The 22216-nt window shown below is 43.9% G+C and overlaps 1 protein-coding gene across 1 annotated transcript in view; it reads right to left on the minus strand.

Annotated features, from left to right (window-relative positions):
• Positions 1-738: 738 nt before the first annotated feature.
• Positions 739-22216, minus strand: part of PLPP2 (phospholipid phosphatase 2) — a 36373-nt gene continuing 14895 nt past the window's right edge. The window contains exons 2-6 of the mRNA XM_081326368.1: positions 8582-8733; positions 6171-6448; positions 3522-3579; positions 1744-1920; positions 739-1050 (exon numbers count right to left, since the gene is read on the minus strand). Coding sequence (XP_081182494.1) covers positions 913-1050; positions 1744-1920; positions 3522-3579; positions 6171-6448; positions 8582-8733 — 803 coding nt within the window. The 3' untranslated portion in view covers positions 739-912. The remainder of the gene's footprint in view (positions 1051-1743; positions 1921-3521; positions 3580-6170; positions 6449-8581; positions 8734-22216) is intronic.

Genomic DNA, 22216 nt, shown 5'->3' on the forward strand with positions numbered 1-22216 from the left:
GGAGCAAATCTGGAATATCCATGCTTGACAACTTTAAGACCTGTGGACTTCAACTCCCAGAATTCCCCAGCGGGCATGGGGAGTTGAAATCCGCAAGTCTTAAAAGTTGCCAAAAGTGGAAAGCCTTGCTCTAACCTTTCACAGCTACAGTCCATTTTTGCTGCTATACCCCAGAGCAAATATTTCACACACCATGTCCTTTGAGAGGATTTGTCTGCATTCAAACACAAAATTCCCTTTAGACCCCCCCATCAGGCGCCTAAAAAGAGGACCCAAATACATAGAAAATGGAGGGGGAAACCCCTCCCCAAAGGCGTTAAAAAACATCCTAGCAAATTTTGGGGGTCTTGACAGTGCTCAGGAATCCTTCCACCGTTTTGGGAAGAGACTATCAGATACCCACTAACTTTTGCAAAGCAAGCTGTGGCACCCTTTTGCAAAGCCAGGCACAGAGAGCGAAGTCCAGATAAAAAGCTGGGCCATCAAGCTGAATATATATATATATATATATATATACATAAACCTGTGTCTTATTTTACCCCACATGGAAAAAGGGTTTGTCTGGAAGTCTTTTAACAAGAGACAAAAGTTTGAAAATTTTCAAATTTCTGGCCTGGTCTTTGAGCTTAGGTGGCGGTGCGGCAGGCATTTCCAAGTGTCAAATGTGCTGTGTGGTGTGGTGCAGTAGCATTGGGCATAATAATAATAATAATAATAGTAAAAAAAAAAGGGGGGGGGTTTAAAAATGAACAAAAAAAGAAGAATGAAAGGGAAAAAAAATGTCCCAGTTTTTCCTTTTCATTGGACGAGTCCAAGGGGAAAGTAGAAACGCATCAGAGAGTGAGAGACATCGGATAATAGGCGGATAGGTGCGTTCACTGCTGAAATCAAACCATTTGGAGATCACCCCATTCACACAGGAACCCGATAGTTGCAGTGATTACACTCCGACTCGCTCAGAGGCAGGGGGATGCTGGGTTTACGTGCAAGATCCTTTTCGGCACACGGTGCCTGGGGCCTCTCCTTGAAGAAGTCGGAGATGTAGCGGACCTGTAAAAAAAGGAAGCTCAAATGAGAAGATGCCAGAGATGGCCAGTTTGATTTAGTGGTGAAGGCACCAGGTTAGAAACTGGGAGAATGTGAGTTCTAGTCCCACCACAGGCATAAAAAGCTCTCTGGGGTGACTGAGCCAATCACCAGGAAACAGTGAGTTCTAGTTCTGCTTAGCTATGAAAGCCAGCTGGGTGACTTTTGGGTCAAACACCAGGAGACAGTGAGTTCTAGTTCTTCTTAACTGTGAAAGCAGGCTGGGTGACTTTGGGCCAATCACCAGGAACATCGAGTTCTAGTTCTGCTGTAGCCTTAAAAGCCAGCTGGGTGACTTTTGAGTCAAACGTCAGGAGACGGTGAGTTCTAGTTCTGCCTTAGGCTTGAATGCCAGCTGAGTGACTTTGGGCCAACCACCAAGAGGTTGGGAGTTCTAGTCCTGCCTTAGGCATGAAAGCCAGTTGCGTGACTTTGGACCAATCACCAGGAGATGGGAGTTCTAGTCCAGACTTAGGTATGAAAGCTGCCTTGGGTGACTTTGAACCAATCACCAGACACGGCGAGTTCTAGTCTTGCCTTAAGCATGAAAGCCGGCTGGGTGACTTTGGGCCAATCAGCAGGAGATGGCGAGTTCTAGTCCCGCCTTAGGCATGAAAGCTGGCTGGGTGACTTTGGGTCAATCGGTCCATCACTTACCGTAAGGATAGCAATGAGCGCCCCCTGCAGGAGGCCGACCACCACGTCGCTCCAATGGTGCTTGTAGTCTGACACTCGGCTGTAGCCCACGTAGATGGCGAAGCAGAGGAGAAAGAACTGGATAGTAGGGCGCAGCAGCCGAGCCCATCGGCCAACCAGGCGGGCCTGGACGTAAAGCTAGACTCCAAGAGAAAGGAGGGGGCTTTAGAGATGGCTGACAGAGGACAATGTCTTTGGAAGAGACGGTCTTCCTCTGTGCCCCACGGCTGAACCTGATGCTCACATTGAATTCCACCCACGCTTCGAATCCTAAATGAGCCCCACGGCTGGGTTTGCCCAACGAGGTCAAGGGGAGTAAGGGGGCATATAAGGGAAGGGAAGGAAAGGGGAAAGAGAAGGAAGGAAATGAGAAGGAGGAAGGAAATGGGAGGGAGAGAGGGAGGAACAGAGGGAGGAAGGAAGGAAGGAAATGGGAGGGAGAGAGGGAGGAACGGAGGAAGGAAGGAAAAAAAGAAAGAAATGGGAGGGGGGAGGGAGGGAGGAAGGAAGGAAGAAAAGAAAAAATGAAGGAGGGAGGAAGAGACCGAGAGAGGGAGAAAGGAAGGAGGGACAGAAGAAAGAAGGAGAGAGGGACAGAGAGAGGGAGGAAGGAAGGAAGGAAGGAAGCAAATTAAGTACACAAACGGTAAAGGAAGTATGCAAATAAATAAAGAGAGCAAATAAATAAATAAAGAGTGAAGCTAAATACAGGGAGCCTCCAAAAAATAAAAAAAGAAGGAAAAATATACTACAAACATTAGTAAATAAAGGAAGTGTGCAAACAAACAAAAAAAAAAACCACACACAAAGGGAACAAATCAAGTTAGCAAAGTAATGCCAGCGCGCAAAAAAAGCGATCAGTAAAACACGCAAATGTATAAAAGGCAGCACGTCACTAAAGGCAGCAGACATATAAATAAAAGGAGCAGATAAATCAAGTGAGCAAAATAAAAGAAAGCGTGGGAATAAATGCAAAATAAATAAATAAATGACGCAAATCAATAAAAGGAAGCGTGGAAATGAACGCACAATAAATAAATAAAATGAATAAAAAGCTAGCAAATCAGTAAAGGATGCAAATCAATGAAGGAAGCATGGAAATAAATAAATAAAGCTAGCAAATAAATAAAAGTATGCAAATAAACAAAGGAAGGGAGGGCACAAATAAATAACCACGCAACGTTTCTGCTCCCACCTCCCCCAATTTGGAAGCTCATCAAACTATAGCCCCCCCCCCTCCGCCAGTCACCGAGGCAACCGCTGAGGGGTCCCGATTTAACTATCCTGGTTCAGCGTGTTGTGGGAACGCAGCCACGATTGGCACCCCTCTCAGTACCTTTTTAACTGACTACAAAAGCCGATCAGACGTCCTGAGCGGGACTGTCAATTCAGAAATTTTTTATTTATTTATTTATTTAAAAAATTATTTTTTAAAAAATAATATATATTTTTTTTTTTAAAAAAAAAGAACCGGGAGCTTTAGAACTCAATCCGGATGGCTTTCCTGATTCGTGGGAATGCTGGCTGCACCCTGCAAAAATCATGTTAAAGCTCTCAAATCTGATGTTTCTCAAGCTTGGCTGGGGAATCCTGGGAGTTGAAGTCCACCCGTCTTCAAGTGGCTAAAGTCGAGAAACATTGATCACAATCACTTTCTCCCTGGTCCTTTGAAATGCAAACGAACGTGCGTCTTCGGGTCCCTGCTTTGACCCCGCCCCGCTTCCAGAGAATTCACTCACCGCTAAAAACATCATGCAGTACATCCCAAAGGAAGAGTGTCCAGAATAGAATGACAATCTAGAAAGAGAAGAAAAAAAGATATATATATATATATATATACATATACATATATATATATATATATATATATATATATATATATATATATATATATATATATATATATATATATATATATATATATATATATATATATATATATATATATATATATATATACACACACACACACACACACACACACACATACATACATATATATATATATACATACATACATATACATACTTACACACACATACATACATACATATATATATATCTTTGGTCATTCGGGTTTTTTCCCACGTAGAATTGGAGGTATCAGGGCAATGTTTCGATGAAATCTCAGAAGAACGAAGCTGAAGTCACCAGCCTGAGGATGACGGATGAGATTTCGTCGAAACGTTGCCCTGATACCTCCAATTCTACGTGGGGAAAAACCCAAATGACCAAAGATCTACATACAAACACCCGCGAAAACCTCAGAACACACACACACACACACACACACACACACACACACATATATATAATTTTGCCCCATTTTATTTTATTTATTTCTTTTATTTATTTTAATCCCATTTATATCCCGCCCTTCCTTGCTGCCGTTGTTAAGTGATTCGCTGCAATTGTTAGGCTGCTAACACGGTCGTTAAGGGGAATCTGGCTCCTCCATCAACTTTGCTTGTCGGAAGATCATGGCAAAAAGGGGTGGCATGATTCCCCGAGATATTGCAACTGTCGTGGGTACATGCCAGTTGCCAAGCCTCCAAATTCTGATCACCTGACCCTGGGGAGGCTGCAACGGTCGTTAAGTGTGAAAAACGGTCTTAAATCAATTTTTCTCAGTGCCGTTGTAACTTGAATGGTCACTAAATGAACTGTTGTAAGTTGAAGACTTACCTGTATAGAATGGATGGTTGGCTAATGCTTTCTCCCTTCCAAAATTCTCAAACAGGAGAACTCATTGTGGAAAAGTTGTTCCTCTTTCAGATCCGACACGGCTTCGCCTTTTGGGTTTTTTTTAAGAAAAGTTCTAAACTACTGGACAACTATGTTAGAAAGGAGTCCTTGACTTACGACCATTTATTGAAGAACTTTGAAATTATGATCTGGGTTCCTGCCTCTCCTCCCGCCTCTTGGAGTGGGGAACACAATCTTCCGTACAAAACAGGCAGCACCAACAACTTTACACGTAGTCCTTGATTTACGACCATTTGAAAAAAGTGATTTACGATCAGTCCTCGCCTTTACAACCAGTGCTGTCCTGTGATCATAATTTGGGAGCTCGGCAACCTCATCTTGGTCACGTGATCATGAGTGGCGGTTTTCCCAGGCAACTTCCAATAAAGTCAAGTCCATGGGAGAAGCTGGGTTCATTTAACAAGCACGTGATTCGCTTAATGACCACGATGATTTGCTTAACGACAGGGGCAAAAATGGTCATAAAATTAGGCACAGTTCACTTAACAAACTGTCTCACTCAAGTTCTGGTTCCCAACTGAGATGGTAACTTGGGGACTTCCTGTATCAAATCCTCTTTAACTATTTATTAACCATTATGAACCATTATTAATTACTTTTTGACTGTTTCCTATCAACGGTTACCATTGTATGTTTATAATTGTATTGATTTTAGAATTGCCAGGAAATTCAGTTCAGATCCACATTCACCTATTCCTGAAATAGAATTTGTCCATATTTTTCTTGAAATCTCCTTTTCGCTGGTAGCTTTGCATAATGATCAAATTTCTGCTGCAATATTTATAGCATTTGCAAAAACAATACCGGTAGTCCTGGACTTACGACCACGATTAAGCCCAAAATTTCTGTTTGCTAAGCGAAATATTTGTTCGGTGAATTTTGCCCCATTTTACAACCTTTCCTGCCACGGTTTTTAAGTGAATCACTGCAGTTATTAAGTTAGTAACATGGTCATAAAGTGAATCTGGCTTCCCCCATTGACTCTGCTTGTCATAAGATCGCAAAAGTGGATCACGTGACCCCGGGACACTGCAACCGTCATAACTACGAGTCAGTTGCCAAGCCTCTGAATTTTGATCACGTGACCCTGGGGAGGCTGCAATGGTCATAAGTGTGAAAAACGGTCATAAGTCGCTTTTTCCAGTGCTGTTGTAACTTTGAACAGTCACTAAATCAACCGTTGTAAGTCGAGGACTACCTGTAAAGGCATTTGGATAACAACTTCATCGCATCAATGACCTGTTTGGACAGAAACAATATTGTGTGCAGCCATTGAGGGAGTTTTCAGAAATTTTATAGACGTTAATTAAGGGAGCCGTTTGGTGCAGGCTAAAAACTGGGGACTATGAGTTCAAGTTCTGCCCTAGGCACAAAGCCAACTGGGTGACCTTGGGCCAGCCACTCTTCCTCAGCCCTAGGAAGGAAGCAATGGCAAAACTACTTGCCAAGAAAACTGCAGGGACTTGTTCAGGCAGTCACTAGGAGTCCCCCATTGACTCAAAAGAATCCAGAAAAAAAAGGTTAATCATTAATTATGGATACAGACAGTCCTCCTTTAGTGACTGCCTCATTTAGCGACCATTCAGTTGCCACAGTGATTCCCTAAACGGCGTTGAACTTACCTGGATTCTGTGATGTTTCTGGTGCTGCCCTGGCACACGTCTTCCACCTGGACATAAACCGAACAATTCACTTTCGTCCAGTCTGGCTCACAGACTGCCAGGAAATTTGGCCGCAGACGCCCAATCATGTACTTGGCCAAGTCAGTCAGCGATTGGCTGACGGCGCTGCCAAACAGGAACGTCCCGATAACTTTGTAGAGGGCAGCCAGGTAATTGTTAAACTGGGAACGCGAGTGCAAGCGTTCGGTGTAGACCAGGTAAGCCTCGCCGACTGAAATCTAGCAGGTAGAGGTGGGGGGGGGGGAAAGAAAAGAAAGAAAGAAAGGTGATGTTTTCCAAGGACAGCCTTGATGCCCTCCCTTCTCAAGTTTCCACCCCAGACAAGATGGTGGGTGAAACCAAAGAGAGAAGCAACCTAGAACTAAGGAGAAACTTCCTGACAGTTAGAACAATTAACCCGTGGAACAACCTGCCTCCAGAAGTTGTGAATGCTCCAACACTGGAAGTTTTTAAGAAGACACTGGACAAACATTTGTCTGAAATGGTATAGGTTTCCTGCTTGAGCAAGGGGCTGGACTAGATGACCTCCAAGGTCCCTTCCAACTTTATTATTATTATTATTATTATTATTATTATTATTATTATTATTATTATTATTATTATTATTATTATTATTATTGTTATTGTTATTGTTGTTGTTGTTATTACTATTATTATTAATCATCATCGCAAAGTCAGCCAGATGTCCAGACTGGATTTGGCATTTCTGTCGACCTATCGAGTCCTTACCAAGGACCTTGGATAGGCAGATGTGGATGTTTGAGGGTATTCCAGATCTTGTCACAGGATGGAAGCAGTTCCTAGTAAGGCCGCCTTTTGCAATTGACTAATGGAGAATTTGTCAGTGCCGATGATGGTGCTCAAGTGGTGCTCCAGTTGTTTTGGGATTGCACCCAAGGCACCTATGACTATCGGTACTACCCTTGCTTGCCTTTGCCACAGTCTTTCTATTTCGATTTGTAGGTCTCTGTATTTTGTTATCTTCTCCAGTTCTTTCTCGTCTATTCTGCTGTCTCCAGGCACTGCCACGTCCACTATCCAGACTTTTTTATCGACCATTGTTAAGTCCGGGGTGTTATGTTGCAGGAGCTTGTCTGTTTGAATTCTCTATTTCTCTATTTTATGATCCCACCAGTTCTTGCTTACAGGCAAATGATATTTCTTGCAGATCTTCCAATGCACCATTGTTGCTACTTTGTCATGCTGCTGCTTGTAGTCAGTCGGTGCGATCTTCTTGTATTATTATTATTATCATCACTATTATTATTAAGAAAAGACCAATCTGAAATGGCATAGGGTTTCCAGCCTCAGCAGGGGGTTGGACTAGATGACCTCCAAGGTCCCTTCCATCATCATCGTCATCGTCATCGTCATCGTTATTGTTGTTGTTGTTGTTGTTGTTATTATTATTATTATTATTATTATTATTATTATTATTATTATTATTATTATTATTATTATTATTATTATTATTATTATTATTATTATTATTATTATTTTGTGGCGGGGCCCTGTCTTTAAGCTATCCAGTGACCATCCACAACCAAGGATACATCTGTGAATTCTCCTGGCTGGCTCATTCCTCAAATGCAAAAAGGACCCATTATCGTACAGGCAGGTCCTCAACTTGCAAACAACAGCCCTGAAAAAGTGACTTATGATTGTCTATATAGAAGCTATAGAATAACAGAGTTGGGAAGGGACCTTGGTGGTCTTCTAGTCCAACCCCCTGCTTAGGCAGGAAACCCTAATTGCTTTTCCACACTTACGACCGTTGCAGCATCCCCATGGTCACATAATCAGAATTAGGATGCTTGGCATCCAAACTAGAGGGTTATAGAGATACAAAAATGGAAAATATTAACTTTTCCAAAAGAGAGCCTGTGAATTTCATAATTGGGACAACGACCTGTGTTGCTACGTTAAGGTTGTTAACTGAGTTGCTCTCCATTTTTATGATCTTTTTTTATCAAAGTTGCTAAGCAAATCAGTCACAGTTTTGTGCCATACAGTATTAACCTTGTGAACTCTCAAAATTCCTTCTTCCGTTGTGTACGCAACAAGATGGACACGTGATTAATATGTATATGTGACTTATATGAAAGCAAATACATGCCCGTCTCCAAGCAACCAGACTCTGAACTGGTGATCATGGGGATGCTGCAACAGTTGTAAAGTTGTGGAAGACTGGTCACAAGGCATTTTTTTCAGTGCCGTTGTAACTTTGCACGGTTGCTAAACAAATGGCTGTAAACCGAGGACTACCCCAACAGCCACAAAATCTTGCCTTCCCAGCTGTTTTAGGACCTCCTCAAAATTGACCCATCAATCGGCTGACCAACCGGTCTTACTATGAAAACGGTGCAGGGAATGGTCACTCCAGCCATCACCCCATGTGTAATGGTGTCCGGCTTGTACGGATAACGTATGGAAGTGTCCTCACAGTAGAAACCCCGTTTGTAGGGAGAGTTCACCAAGGTCAGGATGGCGAAAGGAAGGGAGGCTGCAAGGCAAAACAGAAACAACATTCAAATAGGGCTCCTCGCCAACTTGCATCCATCTGTGCCTGCCCAGGTGCTTCGTAAATCAATGTATGGTCAGCAACAGCTGGAGCAACTGCTGTTTTTTGCTACCTGCACACAGGTTGTTTACGCACCAAAGAAATTGTTTACGCACCAAAGAAATTGTCTTTCACACTTTCTGGCAGGGCTTAACCTACTTGGCCCTTTTATGACTTGTGGACTTCCACTCCTAGAATTCCTCAGCCAGCGGGCCTGAGATGTGTTGGATCTGTTCGCCACTTTGGGTTATTGTAAAAAAAATAAAAATAAAGCCAGGATATCAATAATAAAGAAACAAATACATTTCATATTCCTTTCCACCAGAACCTACGATGCTTTTAATCCTGAAAGAATAGCACAAACCAAAATGATCATATCTTCCACTGATGTTTTTGGGGAAACTCAAATTCCAGAAAGCAACCTAGAATTATCCAAGCAATGTCATCAAATATAATACGTGCTCAGCAAATATATAAATACTTTATGTAAAACTATTTAATTTTCTCTGCCTAATGTGCCAATAACTCTAGGACGAATGAGAAGATCTTTTCCATAACGTAACCCTTCTGATCGTTGGCCGTGTGCACTTTTTTCCAATTTTCCCCCCATCTCCATCACATCAAAACCTTTATTATGTCCTTTAGGCCAGAGAATGCAGCAATTTCCCTTGAGATTGTATAAATCTTTCGTCTTTTTTGCTTCCATCCTGCTGTCACACTGACAAAAAACCCTCTTTTTTTCACCATGATGCTTTTGTCTTGTGGCTGGTGGTCTAAATAGAGAAGACTCTATAATTAGTCCTTGATTTACAGCAATTCAATTAGTGTCCGTTCAAAGTTACAATGGCATTGAAAAAAGTGACTTACGACCGTTTTTCACACTTACGACCGTTGCAGCATTCCCCCCCCCCGCCAGTCACATGATTACAATCCAGACACTTGGAAACTGGTTCATATTTATGACGCTTGCAGCGTCCTGGGGTTGTGTGATCCCCTTTTGTGACCTTCCTACCTGGTTTCTGACAAGCAGAGTCATGCCAGATTTGTTTTACAACTGCATGATTCACTTAACTGCAGCAATTCACTTAACAGCTGTGGCAGAAAAAGGTCGTAAAATGGGGCACAGCTCTCTTAAGAACTGTCTTGCTTAGCAACAGAAATGTGGGGCTCAATCGTGGCTGTAAGTTGAGGACTTCCTGCAATGGTACAACAGTTCAAAGTAGCTCACAAAAATACCCTTTTCCTGAAAACTAACAAACTCGGGGCCAGGCCAACTTTTGCGGGAAAATTGTGTTCCCAGAAAGCAGAAGTAGGTCACACAATAAATAAATCTTCATATTTGGCGAATAGCTTGTTCAAGTCCCAGAAGTTTTCTTGGCATCATTTTTGAATATTGTTTTCCTTTAACATCTTTTTCCCAGGGCCAAGTTAGTGAGTAACTGGCTCAAGGTCACCCAGCTGGCTTAGTGCCTGAGGCAGAATTTGAACTCATGTCCTCCTGGTCTCTAGCCTGGGGCCTTTAACCACTGCACCAAACAGGTTCTCGAAAAAATGTAGGTTAATGATACATTTTCCTATACTGTATATTAGTCTGCTTCCTAGGCTCTTTTGACTGAAAACATGTTTTGTGTTTGCGTGTGATGCGTCTTCCATCCATATAACCACAGGGACAAATCCATGTTGTTTTCTTGCTATGAAATTTCCAAAGTGGTTTTGCCCTTGTATTCTTCTCCCTGGGGAGGACAGAGAGGGACCGGCCTAAAATCCCCAAGCTGGCTTCATAACTAAGGCAGAATTAGAATTCAGGATCTCCGGTTTTTAGCCTGCTGCACAGTGTATCTTGAACTTGGCACTTTAAGACCTGTGGAGTTCAACTCCCAGAATTCCTCACCCAGCCCTACTTGCTACGGAACTCTGGGAGTTGAAGTCCACTCTCTTAAAGCTGCCACATCTGAGAATTCTGGGAGTTGAGGTCCACCGCTCTTAAAGCTGCCACATCTGAGAATTCTGGGAGTTGAAGTCCACCCCTCTTAAAGCTGCCACATCTGGGAATTCTGGGAGTTGAAGTCCACCCCTCTTAAAGCTGCCACATCTGGGAATTCTGGGAGTTGAAGTCCACCCCTCTTAAAGCTGCCACATCTGGGAATTTGGGGAGTTGAGGTCCACTGCTCTTAAAGCTGCCACATCTGAGAATTCTGGGAGTTCAAGTCCACCCCTCTTAAAGCTGCCATTTGACTAATATAATCTATAAGAATTCTGAAATCTCAGGAAACTTGGGAATCAAAGCACAGGCTAAAGAAAAGCAGGCAGTTTTTAAATTTACTGTACAGGTAGTCCTCAACTTACGACCAGTTATTTGCCAACTGTTCTAAGTTACGACAGACTGAGAAAACATACTTATGACCCAGATCAGAAATTCTTATATCGCCCCCCCCACGGTCACATGATCTCATTTTGGGCCCTCAGCAACTGGCCCGCATTTATGACCATTTGTAGCATCCCCCAGTCAGGTAACCACGATTTATGACCCTTTTTGCTGGAAACCAGTGTTAACCTTTGGTTCAGCAAAAAAATGCCATTTGTGAACAGTGAATTCACTTAATGACCACATTGTTTAATAACTGCTGCAAAAAATGTAAATTCACACGACTCACTTAGTAACCTGCTTGACGTACGACCATAATTCCAGACTCAATTAAGGTCATTGAGGGACTGCCTCTATTGTACGTAATTAAGTTTGGGCCCTCATTTTCTCACTCAAAATGGCTAATTTAACTTATTTGATTAAAGGCAATAGCTAACTTTATGACTGACCAGAAAACTGAGATACTTTTTACGTGAAACAAGAAATAAATGCATTTGTGGTTTTGGCAATTAGGAAAAAAAAGGGATAATAGAAAAAAAGTGAGCTTTCTTTTGTCATTCTAAAGGAAGAGATAACTTCGCAATTCTATTGCATTTGCTGCAAAGAAAACTGGAAGCTTCTATTTTTCTTCATTCTTTCTTTTTATACTTTTGACTTTTCCTTCCCCCCCCCTTTCCTTTCTTCTTTTACAGGAATTCGCTTCTGAAACTTTTGATAGATAAATTGATTTGTTCAAAAAGGCAAAACCGTGGTTTCTTTGAACCCAAAGCTTCAGTCCATTTGGGTTGGCCCTGCAGCAAATTCAGAAGCATGGATGGTCTTAATCCAGAAACCTCCATTTAATTTCTCCCCCATCTCAGTTTTCCATTCCTTTTAGGGAATTTGTTGACATCGCTGTTGTTTTAAGTATGTGGGTGTTCATTTGCTGTTTTAGTTATATAAGGAACAGTGTTCACATTGGACATCCATTTTTAAAAAAAACAACACTTAAGTTTTATTGAGATTCTACAAGCTATCTATGACAGAATCCTGGCGTAGAGTCTGAATGAATTAATAAAATTAAAGGCCTGCCATGTTTTCTCCCCAAAAGCCGCACAATATCACCACAAGCACATTTTAGGAATTTGGACATTTTAGGAAACTATCTGTGGTTTGTCCTGTGCTGGAAATTAAGCAGCCCATGTGACATTTTACCCCTTTGGAGGCAATTCTGCCCACAGGTTGCTGAATGAGCACTCTTGATGTATTCCCAGCCCCCACGGGTTTTTCAAAAGGTTTAAAACAAATAAACTCCTGATTCCATCAAGAAGGTTCCCAAATAGGAGCATTCTTCTTTTAAATTTAATCAAGCCACTTTCAGATAATATGACTCCCTCACTGGGCCCTATGCAAAATATCTACAGAATATTTTCTATTTTGCGGCCTTGCGAAAGGAAGCCACGAGATTCCGGGGAGAAATTTGGCCCCCCGATAAAAATTCTGAGAAAAGAAACACAATGGCAGGAGGGTTGAATTAATCATTTTGTGTAGAGATTTGGGATATCGCTTACAAATCACGGTCCAGTTGACGTAAGACGCTCGCCCTATCTGGCTCTCTGTCACAATTTCTGATACTCTTATTTATGCTCAATTCTTAATTTTTTTTAAAAAACAGGAACGCGGCTGTTGTGATCTCATTCCGGCTGAATTTTTAATAGCCAACTCAGGATGCAAACAAACTCTTGCTGCTCCCAGCCACAGCTCAATCTGTGCAAATCCTCAAGGGCACCCCCAATCTTTTCAAAAGGGGTGACAGATCTAATTATATCTCCCTAACCAGCTTGCTAAGCATATTACACGCTCCCTATACAAAGCTGTCGGGTTGCATGGCTGAAGAAAAGATTGGAGAGATGGAACAAGCTAGCTTTAGGACATGCTCCTTGCGTGTTTAACCAAGGTTTTGCCCTCCATCGTTGGCAGAAATGCAAATAGTCCTCGGCTTATGACCACAGTGGAGCCCAAAATTTCTGTCGCTAAGTGAGACAGTTGTTAAGTGAATTGCTGCAGTTGTTAAGTTAGCAACACGGTTGTGAAGTGAATCTGGCTTCCCCATTGACCTTGCTTGTCAGAAGGTCGCAAAAGGGGATCACGTGATCCCGGGACACTGCGACCTGTCGTAAATACAAGTCAGTTGCCAAGGGTCCAAATTTTGATCAGATGACCCATGGGGATGCTTCAACGGTCGGAAGTGTGAAAATGGTTATTAAATCCCTTTTTCAGTGCCGTTGAAACTTCGAACAGTCATTAAATGAACGGTTGTAAGTTGAGGACTACCTGTATATTCTTTCAACCTCCCTGGGACCTTAGCTTTGCCTTGCTCTTTGGCGAGGGGCTGTTGCAGAATCACAGACTGTATGAATTGGAAGGGACCTCGGGGGGGGGCGGGTCATCTAGTCCAACCCTGCCTTACTGGGTGCAGGAATCCACTAAATCCAAAGTTGCCAATTTCAAGAATTGTGGACTTCAATTCCCAGAACTCCTTAGCCAGCCATAGCTGGGAACTGAAGTCCACAACTCGTAAAGTCACCAACTTTGGAGGCCTCTGCGGCAAACCAATCCTGGCCCTCCCCCCATTTGAAGCTCCATTTGAAGTGAAACCCCATTTGAAGTCATGGAGGCTGCTTCCCAGAAATACTTCCACTGCGTGACTGATTTCAATTTGAATTTCAAACCGATGTGTGTGTTTTTTCCTTCTGCTTTTGGTTTCAAGAGAGAACTGCAAGGGGGAAGGAAGCCTTTGAGATATCTGCAAGCCACAATCGTATTTCTTTTTTCTTCAGCAAGCTAAACCAGCCAGCTCCTGCTCCCATGAGTGAAAGGTGTTTAACAGTGTGTTAAAAAGGCCTTGAGAAACAGGGGGCTTTGCTTAGGGACTGTCAGATAAGAGACAGCCTAGTCCACAGCTGTATAACAGGTGGAGCAAGGGGCTCGCCTAGTTTCTCAGGCTGTAAAGGTGACCGGGGGTGGGTGGGTGGGGGGAGGATTCTATTCTGCCTTGCAAGATTTTGTGAATTCTCTCCGCCCCCCCCCCCTTTCCTTTCAATCTTGTCCCAATTCTTGGAGACGTCTTGGAGAACTCTCTGTAAAATGACTTTTTTTTCCCCAGGAAGTGCTTTGCCATTGATTCCTTCTTAGGGCTGAGTGTGACTGGTCTGAGGTCACCCACCTGGTTTATTTATTTATTTATTTATAGACACGTTCATTCAATGTGTCTATATCCTGCCTCTAGTATTGTTTGGAAATAATTCAGGACCAATGTTCCTTCCTCCTCCTATTTTTCCCCACAAGAACACTGTGGGATGTTTGGGCTGAAAAAGAGTGTCCGGCCCATGCTTAGTGGGACTCGAACTCACCATCTCCTGGTGCCTGGCTCAAAGTCACCCGGCCAGTTTTGGGCCTAAGGTGGGACTAGAACTCACCATCTCCTGGTGATTGGGCCAAAGTCACCCAGCCAGCTTTTGGGCCTAAGGCAGGACTAGAACTCACCGTCTCCTGGTGATTGGGCCAAAGTCACCCAGCCAGCTTTCGGGCCTAAGGCGGGACTAGAACTCACCGTCTCCTGGTGATTGGGCCAGTCACCCAGCCAGCTTTCGGGCCTAAGGCGGGACTAGAACTCACCGTCTCCTGGTGATTGGGCCTAAGTCACCCAGCCAGCTTTCGGGCCTAAGGTGGGACTAGAACTCACCGTCTCCTGGTGATTGGCCCAAAGTCACCCAGCCAGCTTTCGGGCCTAAGGCGGGACTAGAACTCACCGTCTCCTGGTGATTGGGCCAAAGTCACCCAGCCAGCTTTCGGGCCTAAGGCGGGACTAGAATTCACCGTCTCCTGGTGATTGGGCCAGTCACCCAGCCAGCTTTCGGGCCTAAGGCGGGACTAGAACTCACCGTCTCCTGGTGATTGGGCCAAAGTCACCCAGCCAGCTTTCGGGCCTAAGGCGGGACTAGAACTCACCGTCTCCTGGTGATTGGCCCAAAGTCACCCAGCCAGCTTTCGGGCCTAAGGCGGGACTAGAACTCACCGTCTCCTGGTGATTGGGCCAAAGTCACCCAGCCAGCTTTCGGGCCTAAGGCGGGACTAGAATTCACCGTCTCCTGGTGATTGGGCCAGTCACCCAGCCAGCTTTCGGGCCTAAGGCGGGACTAGAACTCACCGTCTCCTGGTGATTGGGCCAAAGTCACCCAGCCAGCTTTCGGGCCTAAGGTGGGACTAGAACTCACCGTCTCCTGGTGATTGGCCCAAAGTCACCTAGCCAGTTTTCAGGCCTAAGGCGGGACTAGAACTCGCCGTCTCCTGGTGACTGGCCCAAAGTCGCCCAGCCAGCTTTCAGGCCTAAGGCGGGACTCACCGTCTCTTGGTTTCTGCCCTAATGCCTTAGCCACTACACTAAACTGGCTCTCTGTTCATATAGCCTTATAATAAAGTAAAGTTAGGTCATCTGGGTTTCCTTGTGTTTTGTCTGGTCCACTTTCTGAAGATTAAAAAGACACCTTAATATCCTGTAGTTCTCCTCTGACCTCACCCTTTCTTCATGTCCTTTTTAAAATGCACTCCACCCAGTGAAGAATATTATCGTAATAACAGTGCTATTTAATGCAACCAAGGATTATATTAGCCATTTTAGCTGCTGTAGTTCCCTATTGTACTCATATTGAAATGGGAACATCAGTAGAATCTCGCATAGCCATCCATCCATCCAGGCCTGAATCTCTATCTTTTTTTACTGTTTTGATGCAGAAGTGATACCTGTCACAGCCAAACAATCTCTGGCTGGATTTGGGCCAGGGTTCAAGGCTGATAAGAACATTTTGATAAGGTAAGATAAACTTGTATTTTCATTTTTTTTTTACTGTGAGCACACTGGCACACATTAAAAACGAATTTCTGCTGCCTGCTCTCCAAAGTGTACACATACATGGCAAACATATAAACATGCTATATACACACATATGCATATACCTACGGTGCCCTTACATATAAATAATAATAATAATAATAATAATAATAATAATAATAATAATAATAATAATAATAATAATAATAATAATAATAATAATAATAATAATATAAAGTTGGAAGGGACCTTGGAGGTCATCTAGTCCAACCCCCTGCTCAGGCAGGAAACCCTATACCATTTCAGGCAAATGGCTGTCCAGTCTCTTCTTAAAAACCTCCAGTGTTGGAGCATTCACCACCTCTGGAGGCAGGTTGTTCCACTGGTTAATTGTTCTAACTGTCAGGAAGTTTCTCCTTAGTTCTAGGTTGCTTCTCTCCTTGATTAGTTTCCATCCATTGCTTCTTGTCCTGCCTTCTGGTGCTTTGGAGAATAGCTTGACTCCCTCTTCTTTGTGGCAGCCCCTGAGATATTGGAACACTGCTATCATGTCACCCCTCACCCTTCTCTTCATTAAACTACACATACCCAATTCCAGCAACCGTTCCCTATATGTTTTAGCCTCCAGCCCCCTAATCATCTTGGTTGCTCTTCTCTGTACCCTTTCTAGAGTCTCAACATCTTTTTTACATCGTGGTGACCAAAACTGGATGCAGTATTCCAGGTGTGGCCTTACCAAGGCATTGTAAAGTGGTATTAGTACTTCACTTGATCTTGATTCTATCCCTCTGTTAATGCAGCCTAGCACTGTGTTGGCTTTTTTGGCAGCTGCAGCACACTGCTGGCTCATAACATATAAATATTAATCTCTGTCCACCTTGAATACATAGCGGAAAGAGGAAGCTTTAGAGTTCACAAGGTTGATACTGTGTGGAACAAAAGTGGGACTGAATCTCGATGTTCTGCTTCAGATACCACGGAGCCCCCTCTTCCCAGAAGGTAACAAGGAAAACAGGTTGTGAAGAGGGTGTGTAGTGTCCCAGACAATCTTGCAGACCATCCTCAAGCATCGCTTACGTGCCACGTCCTGGATGGAGGGGAGGGAACTGCCAATGATCTTTTCTGCCGTCCTCACCACTCTCTGCACCGCCTTCCTGTCTGAAGCAGGGATGCTTCCAAACCAGACTGCGATGCCGTATGACAGGATGCTCTCCGTCATCCCTCTGTAGAAAGTGGTGAGGACAGGGGAAGGAAGATGGGCTTTTCTCATGCGACGCAGAAAATGCAGGCGCTGCTGTGCCCGCTTCACCAGGGTCTCGCTGTTGAGCGACCACGCCAGCCTACTCGTTAGCTGCACCCCCAGGAATTTGATGCTGATAACCACCGCCATTTTGGGTTGGGATTTCATTCTCAAATCTGTTCAGCTCGGAGTAAGTGTGAAAAACGGTTATAAACGGTTTCTTTCTCACGCTTTCTTGTTTAACCGTTTATGACCGTTTTTCACACTTACAACCATTGCAGCATCCCCATAGTCACATGATTGCAATTCGGACGCTTGGCAACGGGCACATATTTATGATGGTTTGCAGTGTCCCGGGGTCACATGATCCCCTTTTCCAAGCAAAGTCAATGGGGAAAGACAGATTCACGTAACCCTGTTGTTAACTTAACAATTGCAGTGATTCATTTTACAACTGGGGCAAGAAAGATCATAAACTGGGGCAACATTCACTTCACAACTGTCTTGCTTCGCAATTGTGGTCATAAGTCAAGGACTACCTGTGTTGTTTGCTGTTTCCTTGAAGGACTGACACCAGGTCATAGTAGAAGCATTGAAATAGAATCTGTGGCTGTGGCTATTCTATCATTTCCAAAGTCTATGGGTTATAACAGGAGTCTTCAAACGTGGCCCTTTTATGACTTGTGGACTTCAACTCCCACAATTCCTCAGACAGGAATTCTGGGAGTTGAAGTCCGCAAGTTATAAAAGGGCCAAGTTTGAAGACCCCTAGGTTATAATGTCCTCACATGTATCTATCTGGCCCTCGAGAATATTGCTTTTATTGAATTAAGATATACTACATCCACAGCATTCCATTGCTCTACTAAAGTACAGGTAGTCCTTGACTTACAACAGTTCGTTTAGTGACCATTCAAAATTACATCACTGAATTTTTTTCCCCATACTTATGACCACTGCAGCATCCCCACAATCATGTAATCAAAATTCAGAATGCTTGGCAACTGACTCATATTTATGACGGTTGTAGCGTCCCAGGGGTCATGTGATCTCCTTTTGTGACCAGCATAGTCAATGGGGAAGCCAGAGTCACTTAACAACCATACTACTAATTTAACAACTGCAGTGATTCACTTAAGAACTGTGGCAAGAAAGGTCGAGAATGGGGCAAAGCTACCTTAACGAATATTTCACTTAGCAACAGAAATTTTGTGCTCTGTTGTCATCCTAAGTTGAGGACTACCCTGTCGCCCGTTTATCACAGAAAAAGAATCATAGCAAATAAGGACTGGAACGACATTAGATACCAGAAACCAAATTTAGGAATCCACTTTTGACTTGAATTGTTCTTGATAAACCCATGTTGGCTTTGGATAATAGCAATTTGAAGTGCTCCCAGGAATGCTGTTAAACAATCTGTTCCTGTAACTTAGTACAGAAATTATCTGCCATTTCCAAGGTCCTCCATTACTTCTTTTGAACATTTGCTCTTCATTGATCTCCCAGCATTTCACTTAAGTTTATTCGTGCTTAACTCCACTGCTTCAAAATACCTTTTTTTTTACAACTGTGGGATTGTCTTGCCAGCCTCCAACAGCATAGCAACTGTTGTCAACTACACAGAGAATACAAAAGAGCGTCAGTCGCCAAGTACATTTGATTACAGCAAATGTAGATGGACACTTTATTCTATACACAGGTGTAGAATAGAGGTGCCTGGCTCAATAGTAGCAACTGTGAGAGGGATCTGGGAGTCCTAGTAGACAATCACTTCAATATGAGCCAGCAGTGTGCTGCAGCTGCCAAAAAAGCCAACACAGTGCTAGACTGCATTAACAGAGGGACAGAATCAAGATCACGTGAAGTGTTAATACCACTTTACAAGGCCTTGGGAAGGCCACACTTGGAATGCTGCATCCAGTTTTGGTCACCACGATGTAAAACAGATGTTGAGACTCTAGAAAGAGTAACAAGAGAAGAGCAACAAAGATGATCAGGGGACTTGGGGCTAAAACATATAAGGAACGGTTGCTGGAATTGGGTATGCCTAGTTTAACGAAGAGAAGGACGAGGGGTGACATGATAGCAGCGTTCCAATATCTCAGGGGCTGCCCCAAAGAAGAGGGAGTCAAGCTATTCTCCAAAGCACCAGAAGGTAGGACAAGAAGCAACGGATGGAAACTAGTCAAGGAGAGAAGCAACCTAGAATTAAAGAGAAATTTTCTGTCAATGAGAACAATTAACCAGTGGAACTGCGTGCCTCCAGAAGTTGTGGGTGCTCCATCACTGGAGTCTTTTAAGAAAAGAGTGGACAGTCACTTGTCTGAAAGTCTCCTGCTTGAACACGGAGTTGGACTGGAAGACCTCCGAGGTCCCTTCCAGCTCTGTTACTCATGCACAGGAGCAGTCTATCTTAAAGTTCTCAAGATCCATCAATGCGGGGGGGGGGGGAGGGAGGGGCTGGGAGAAGCAACGTTTATGCCCTGTTTGTGGGCTTCCCTAAGCATCTGACTGGATACATAGCACTGCAGTGGCTTGATTGTTTGAAGGGATTGATTGATTGATTGATGTCAATTACACTATCAATCACATTATCAGTCAATCTCCCAGCCCCTCCGAGAAACCTTTGTTGATAGTGACAAAGCAGGAAAGCCCAGTTCAAATTCTTGCTCAGATAATACCAGATTAGGCAACCCTACCTTGGGGTTAAACAAATGCCTTTTAAAAAGAAGCAATTTCTTCAGTCTGCAAATTCCAACACTCCTTAGATTGTGGGTTGCATCTCCAGAGTTATTTGCCTGAACAAGCCAGCGAAGGGTTCGGATATTCAGAAGTGACCTGCCCCTAAATCACTATAGGTAGCCCTAAATTTCTGCGGCTAAGCAAGATAGTTGTTAAGTGAGTTTTGTCCCATTTTATGACCTTTCTTACGACGGTTATTAAGTGAATCGCCGCTCTCGTGAAGTTAGTAACACGGTTGTTAAGTGAATCTGGCTTCCCCACTGACTTTGCTTGTCAGAAGGTCGCAAAAGGGGATCCCTGCAACTGTCCTAAGTACATGGCAGTTGCTTGCAGGGAAAAATGGTCATAAGTCACTTTTTTTCAGCGCCATTTTAACTTCAAATGGTCACTAAATGAATAGTGAAGTCCAGGCACGCCTGTAAAGAAACAGGAAGGGCCCAAAGATTTCCTGAAGGGAATGTCTTCAAAGATGGAACTTTCTGCAATTAAAGTTGTGTACTTTAAACCCTCCAACACACCTTTATTGAAATGTGCCCAGCCTCTGTGCAAAAGTTCCTGCTGACCTCACTGAAAGTCACCTAACCAGTTTTACAGGCAAGATGAAAGAATTGCAACACAGGGGAAGAATTAATTTTACTCTGATGTTCGATCAAAGAGAGAGAGAGAGAGAGAGAAAGAAGCAAAAAACAGGCATTTACTTTTAATTTTCTGGGAGGTTTGCATGTATGTGGCAGAGAAACAGGGCCTTAATCATTTGTAAGGAACAGCACCAACATCAGAATGGGCCTTGCCTGCACCCCAAAAGCTGTGTCCTAATCTGCAACATGTGGGTGCAGAGCTGAGGGTGAACTATTGCTTGAAATGTACATTTTATAACTGGGGGAAAAATTCAACCCCCCCCTCATAAATGTTAAAAATGTATTCTTAGCTTTCCCATATAAAATCGCATATTGTTACTTGATTGCTGTCTAGAGCGGGGCTTTTCAACCAGTGGTACGGGTACCACCTGTGGTACATTGGCACCTGGCAGGTGGTACGTGACCATCCTAGAAAAGAGATAGTGGGGGAGGGGAATGAGCTGAACCGGTGGTAGCACCGCACAAGCCTGAGCGAGAGACGGCTGGAGCTGCAGGGCTGTCAGGGCTCAGCGGAAGCGCCAGGATCAGCACCAGGATCCAGCTGGAGCTCAGCGCTGATCCCGGTGCTTTTGCTGAGCCCAGAAGAAGCGCAGATCAGCTGGAATGTTGCCGCATCTCCAGGGTCTTGTGATTTACATTCAGATGCTTGGCAACTGATTCATATTTATGACGGTCACAGTGTCCCCAGGATCATGTGAAGTGACCAAAACCTGCTACAACCACACAGCAGATGGGGGGGGGGAGAATAAAAACCAAACACCCCCCCACCCCACCCCCACTGCCAATCCTCAACAGAAATGCTCACAACAATGAAAACCTCAGACAAGAGGAAGAGCGCCGCTGGGCGGGCAGGCAGGTGTCTTGCTCGGCTGTGGCTTGCGGGGCACTTTTTTCGGTGCCATTGCAACTTCAAACAGTCACTAAGCAAACAGTTGTAAGTCGAGGACTACTTGTACTTCATCACTTTTTTCCTTTTTTTTTTTTTTTTTTGGTCATGAAGTTTTGACACCTTGTTAGGTGACTGGTGGTACTCGGATGTTGCCATATCCTAAAAGTGGTACAATGGGTGAAGAGGTTGAAAAGCCCTGTTCTAGAGCAGTGTTTCTCAACCCTGGCCGCTTTAAGATGAGTGGACTTCAACTCCCAGAAATCCCCAGCCCGCATTGTTTCTCAATCTTGACCACTTTAAGACGTATGGACTTCAACTCCCAGAATTCTCCAGTGACCGGTGAGGGCCTCCTAGCCAGAGGTAGGCAACCTTGGCTCTTTTATGACTCGTGGACTTCAACTTCCAGAATTCCTGAGCCAGCCATGCTGAGGGGAAAAGGAGAGGTTTCCAAGCTGAGCCATGCTGGCTCAGGAATTCTGGGAGTTGAAGTCCACGAGTCATAAAAGAGTGAAGGTTGCCTACCCTTGGCCTAGGCCTAGGCCGCTTTATGACTCGTGGACTTCAACTCCCAGAATTCCTGAGCCAGCCATGCTGAGGGGAAAAGGAGAGGTTTCCAAGCTGAGCCATGCTGGCTCAGGAATTCTGGGAGTTGAAGTCCACGAGTCATAAAAGAGTGAAGGTT

Source organism: Vipera berus, assembly GCF_964194415.1.
Source record: "Vipera berus genome assembly, chromosome: 1".
NCBI lineage: Eukaryota > Metazoa > Chordata > Lepidosauria > Squamata > Viperidae > Vipera > Vipera berus.